This window comes from Chanodichthys erythropterus, chromosome 14, assembly GCF_024489055.1.
Source record: "Chanodichthys erythropterus isolate Z2021 chromosome 14, ASM2448905v1, whole genome shotgun sequence".
Classification (NCBI taxonomy): Eukaryota; Metazoa; Chordata; class Actinopteri; order Cypriniformes; family Xenocyprididae; genus Chanodichthys; species Chanodichthys erythropterus.
In genome coordinates, this window is record NC_090234.1 from 17269828 (window position 1) to 17275827 (window position 6000).

The window sequence follows — 6000 nt, forward strand, 5'->3', positions numbered from 1 at the left end:
CATTTTCCGTCGATCTTAGTACACAATGTAACTACAGAAGAGTCAAGTTTTAAATAGGAAAAATATTGAAACTCTTCGGTCATTTTTGAGCGAGATGCTAACGGTCTAATCAGATTCAATGAACTATGCTAAGCTATGCTAAAAGTGGTACCGCCAGACCCAGAGATTAGCTGAATGGATTTGAAAAAGGTATAATTGTATAAAATAAAGGTATAAATAAAGGTGTTCCTTTAATGATAAGCATTTGAATAAATAGCCTTTATATTTTTATGTTATAAAAAGTGGTGTAAAAAATTTGCGCTGTGCATAATGAGCTGGTGGGTTTTATCATGAGGTGTGTTGTGGACTGGGTGTGATGGGACGCTTTGTGCCAGAAAGCCCAGCCCCAGAGCCACTTTTTTGCCCCAGTCCACCCCCTGGTCTGTATAAAAGTGGTGGGATTTTTCATTACAGTTTTTCTCATTTCTGTTGGTTCACTTCTCATTGGCCAATATACTGACTTGGTTTTGAAACATAATTTATATATATATATATATATATATATATATATATATATATATATATATATATATGTGTGATCAAAATAATAGCTCAAGGATATCTTTTAAAAAGAAATGAGTACAAAAGTATTGTAAAAAAATGTTTGAACCCTTTTTAATGCCCAGGTACAAGTCAATGCTGTTTCTTTGTTCAATTTGCACACTGTACATGGGTTGAAGCTCTTAATTTTGAGCTTCCAAAGTGCACCAGATTGATGCATTTAACCTTAAAATGTACTAAATTTTCTTCCGGGGGGGCATGCCCCCCGACCCCCCTAGCGGAGGTACATCCAACAAAGTTTTACAAATTACAGTGGCAAATAATGTACATTTTCATACGACAACAAAAGCTCCTTTCATGTCATTAAAGCTATTAATACAAAATTGAAATGTCTTTGGACAAATATAGATTTGGAATAAGCCCCGAAAGTATCAAAGCCCCTATCATGTAACAAAACTGACAAAAAATAAAATAAATTATTTCACCCCAATGATACTAAGTAAACATGGACTGACATTGATTTTTAAAATAGGGTTACCAAACATTTTCTCCGCGCACATGCGCAAACTGAATTTTTTACAAAGTCTCACTCCAGCCAAAGTCCCAAAGTTGGCAACCCTGGGCATGGCTTTGGAGAGTGCTCTGAAGGGAGGGTGGGATGTTATGATTTGAAAGCTAGCTCGCTATTGCTAGCTTCCCCGAAAATGTTCTATTGCACCTTTATTTCTATGCAGGACTTTAAACGGATTTTATGTCCAGTCTAGTCTTACAAGCTTAGCTGGTGCAACCAGTCCCTATTGAATAGTAACTAATTAACTAATTCTTTGAAGGTAATGCCCCTTTCCATTCAATGATTGTTAAATAAACTTTCAAACAAGGACAAAGTCTGTGCTTGTAGTTGGATGACTTGCACTCCATTCAACATAAGTTAACCTGGTAGATTTTCCGAAATACACAATGATGGGTGAGAATTTTTTTCTCTTGAAAAGATGCATTATTGTGATTCATGTTTATATTGCTGTGTAATGTTTAATGTTTCCCTAATCAAATAAATATGGGTCTTGTATAAATTAGGGATGTCAATAATGGTTTGTTTTTTGGAGTTAATGCAATTAATTTCATATTTTTATATGCTAAAATTTGCCTCTCTTTCCTCTATAGATTTAGATTTAATATAGTTTCTTTTTTTAAGAAAGCAAGAATGATATACTGCACCTTAACCATAATTATTCAAATTTACAAATAGGCTACTGTATTTTAACATACTAAACATTTACTTAATCGCTTTCCCTCCTTTGCGATATAGGTACTATAAATGGACAGGTTTTTCAGGTGCTTGGTCCAATCATGCTAACCTTCCTTCTGACGACTGTCCCAGTTGTTCGGAGCGGGAAGGTCCTTGTCTTTCCCGTGGGTGGCAGTCACTGGATCAACATGAACATCTTGGTTGAAGCACTTCATGCCAAAGGACACAAAGTTACAGTCATTCGGTTAGCAGACAGCTGGTACATCAAAGAATTCTCACCTCATTACACATCAGTCAGTCTCAAGTCTGAAGGAGGATTTAGTGAAGAATTACTTGAGACATTTACATCTAGACTAATGGGAATTATGAGGGAGGGTTCAATCTGGGCTCGTCTGAAGCTGGACATAATAATGTGGAAAAGTTTCTTAGGGATGCTTGAAGTAGAAAACAAGATTATAATCAACATGTTTGAAGACCAGCAGCTAATGCAGTCCTTAAAAGATTCCAAATATGATTTGATTCTAACAGATCCAGCCATGTTTGGAGGTGTCCTATTGGGTCATTATCTCAAACTGCCCATTGTTTTCAATGCCCGTTGGACAGTTTACAGTGAGGCTCATTTTGTAATAGCTCCTTCACCACTTTCTTATATTCCTGCTTCAATGCTGGAGTTATCAGACCGCATGAGTTTCCTGGAAAGAGTGAAGAATATTGTGATGTACATCATACCAGAAATACAGCTAGCTATAATGATTACTCCAAATTATAATGCACTTTGTAAACGTTTCATTGGCCCAGGAACATCCTACTTTTCTTTACTTCAGGGTGCTGATCTGTGGCTCCATAGAGCTGATTTTATTTTTGAATTCCCACGTCCCACTATGCCAAACATTGTCTACATTGGAGGTTTTCAGTGCAAGCCATCAAAGCCTCTTCTACAAGACCTGGAGGACTTTGTACAGAGCTCTGTTGAGCATGGTGTCATCATTATGTCTCTGGGCACTCTCTTTAGTCAGCTTCCTGATGATGTGGCTGAGGCAATTGCTGAAGCTTTTGCAGAACTTCCACAGAAGATCATCTGGAGGTACAAAGGAAAGATACCATCTGCACTGGGGAACAACACCTTAATAATGGACTGGATTCCTCAGAATGATCTTTTGGGTCATCCTAAGACCAGAGCCTTTGTGACACATGGAGGAACCAATGGAATTCAAGAAGCCATCTACCACGGGGTGCCAATCATTGGATTTGGGCTGATTTTTGACCAGCTTAGTAATCTTTTAAATATGAGAGTAAAGGGTGTAGCCAAGAATGTAGATTTTGCCACAGTGGATAAGGACTCCTTTCTTAAAACTGTTAAAGAGGTTCTTCATGAGCCCTCTTATAGGGAGAACATGCAGAGGCTCTCAAGGCTTCACAAGGACGTCCCATTGAAGCCTCTGGACAAAGCCATCTTCTGGATTGAGTTTGTTATGAGGCACAAAGGTGCTGCTCACTTGCACACAGACTCTTACAAAATGCCCTGGTACTCTTATCACTCTGTTGATGTCATACTGTTTCTGCTTTCTGCCGTGTCACTCATAATCCTGATCATATATATGGTTATCAAATATTTCTGCTGCAGAATATGCATGAGAAAAACAAAAAACAAGTTACAGTAATGAGGATGAGGTTTTAGGATTTGCATTACTTTCCTACTTTCCTTTTTTGCAGTTGTTTATACCTTTATAAAGCATTTTTCGTCAATGGAAAACAACAAACATATTTCATTACTTGACATAGTAAACATGTCTTATTCTGAATGTCACAAGCAGTAGTGACACTTCCATTTGGGTAGCCTGTGATTGTGATTATGTTCTGCTCATGAGCACAGTTTTGGTAGATGTTTCCAGTTTATGATTAACATCTTTGACCTTTGTGTTAGCAGCCCAGATTAGGATATAATTTTAGATCCCCCAAAGCAGTATCACTTCTCTTGTTTGTGTTTTATCGGTCTGTATAAAAGTTTGTTGATTTTTCATGACTTTTCTCATTTGTGTTCGCTCAGGTCTCATTGGCCAATATACTGACTTGGTTATGAAACATTCATTTTTTAAAAAAAAAAAATGTATACAGTCTTTAACCATTGAACATGCGTGTCATGTCCTTTGCGACATCTCGCACATGACACAGCATTTGAATTTGGAAAAGAAACACAAAACTGATGGGAGCCGCTCTGGTGGAGAACAGTGACTGGATCTAACACCTTCAGATGACACACAGCTCATATGTCCATTGCAGTAAGTTACCGAAAGCGAAACCACACACAAAACACCTTAGCAGAGCAGTCTGTAACATCAGTCAGTGTGAAAGAGCCGCTCTGCTAAGGTGTTTTGTGTGGTTTGGCTTTTGGTAACTTACTGCGATGGCCAGTGTGATTCTGTTCACACAGCGCAAATATAGTCTGAGAATGTATGGCTTCTTGGGGCTTATTGCTTTAGTACAACCCTCCTCACTCTCCAAGAACTGTACTCATCCAGAGTGAGTAAAAGGGCTGGTAAAATCATTCTGGTTCCCTGACACCCAGGCCACTTTCTCTTTGAACTGTTGCTGTCTGGTCGGAGCTATAGAGCACTAGAACAGGCAGACAAGAAAAGTTTCTGTCCTCAGGCCTATCTCATGAACAGTTACAGTTTTTCTCAGTAGATTTGACACATTTCTCCAAAGTAATGTAACTGCTCTCAAAACAGTTAACACAGAGATCTAAACACACTCTTACCTTAGCCAAACAGTTCAAATAAATAAGTAAATACTAACATCAAAACTACAGGTGTATTGTCTTTAGAATATTTTCGGCTGTGGATGTACAAATACACTAACAAAAATACATGATTTTTGTAATGTTTTTCCAACAGGTTTTAAGCTTCAAAACAAAAAATATTTTCAAAATTGTTGAAATGCATAATATTGAGTCATGAAATGAAGCTCTAGCGCAAGTTCTGCCGGGAAGACTCAAATGTTACGTCACTTATTAGTTCAGATCATAGACTGTAAAAAAATATGGACGTAGTGTCCGTGACGTCACCCATAGATTTCTGAACAGCAGTTTTGAAGCGAAAATGAGGCCGCGGCCATCTTAGCTGCGCGTCACCGCACATCACTCACGGATAACTGAAAATGGGCAAAGAGGCGGGATGTATTTGGAGCCTATGCGACTTGTTGCTGAAACCACGCCCGCCTAGCATATCTATCTTATATCTATCAGGTCAATTTATTCGTCAAATTAAAATTGTGAGATAACGCAGAACTGTTTTACTTGGTCTAGCGTCATACTATCATACTAATGTGCATTTGAGCATGCTTAAAGTTGTAATGCTGTTCTGTGTATTAGTCTGTTGACTGTAAGCTAGATCAAATTATAATATCATCCTGATGATATTCTAACATTTCATCGAATGCGAAGATCGATTGTGCCGATCCCCTATAATGATCCATGTCGGTTTTCTGTGTTCGCGTTACCTAAGCCATAAGCACTGTATGCACAAGGACTTTTGACATAATCCCGTGTGTGCGTGTCCCTCTAAGCACAAATAGATGGTAAAGTGAACGATTTTTGGTGTTTACTGAAATAGTGTGCTTATCTGTCAGGACCTAAACACATGCAACTTTGGTCTAAACACTGCAATTTCTGCGACGTGACTATTGTGGATGCGCTCATCGCAATGGTGCAGCCTACCGCATTTCGAACATCAGAATTACTTTGCGCTCAGTACTCTGCCCCTGCCTGGTTATAAGTATTTCGCTTGTGCTTATCGTTCCCCCATCTCCTGTGCAGGGCCTTTTACAATGTTGTGGAAATTTTAATTTTTCATATGATTTTTACCTGTATTCTTGTGAAATATGAAGCTTATGAAACATGGTATGATGTTGGCTTAAGTGGTAATGTTTAACATAGTGTTGTTAACATAGATGTTAGAAATAGAAAGAGCAATATATGTTATGGGAACATGCAAAATGTATGTTAAAAACATGTCTGTGCTAACAATGTGTGGAAAGTTACAGCCGCTAAGAGATGTTCCTAATATGGTAAAAGGACAGAGGCTTCGGCCTTGGAGGTTAGAGATATAAAAGTGAGGGGAAGCTTTCGTTCTTTGTTTTACAATCTGCAGCTACTTGTGTTTCTGTATGACCTGTCTGACCTTTCTTGCAAGAAATAAAACCTTTATTGCATATGA

The 6000-nt window shown here is 38.2% G+C and overlaps 1 protein-coding gene across 1 annotated transcript; it reads left to right on the forward strand.

Moving 5' to 3' along the window:
- Positions 1-1421: 1421 nt before the first annotated feature.
- Positions 1422-6000, forward strand: LOC137035590 (UDP-glucuronosyltransferase 2C1-like). Its single transcript, XM_067409029.1, has 2 exons — positions 1422-1504; positions 1847-6000. The coding sequence occupies exons 1-2, from the start codon at positions 1498-1500 to the stop codon at positions 3445-3447; spliced, it is 1608 nt and encodes a 535-aa protein (XP_067265130.1). The 5' UTR covers positions 1422-1497; the 3' UTR covers positions 3448-6000.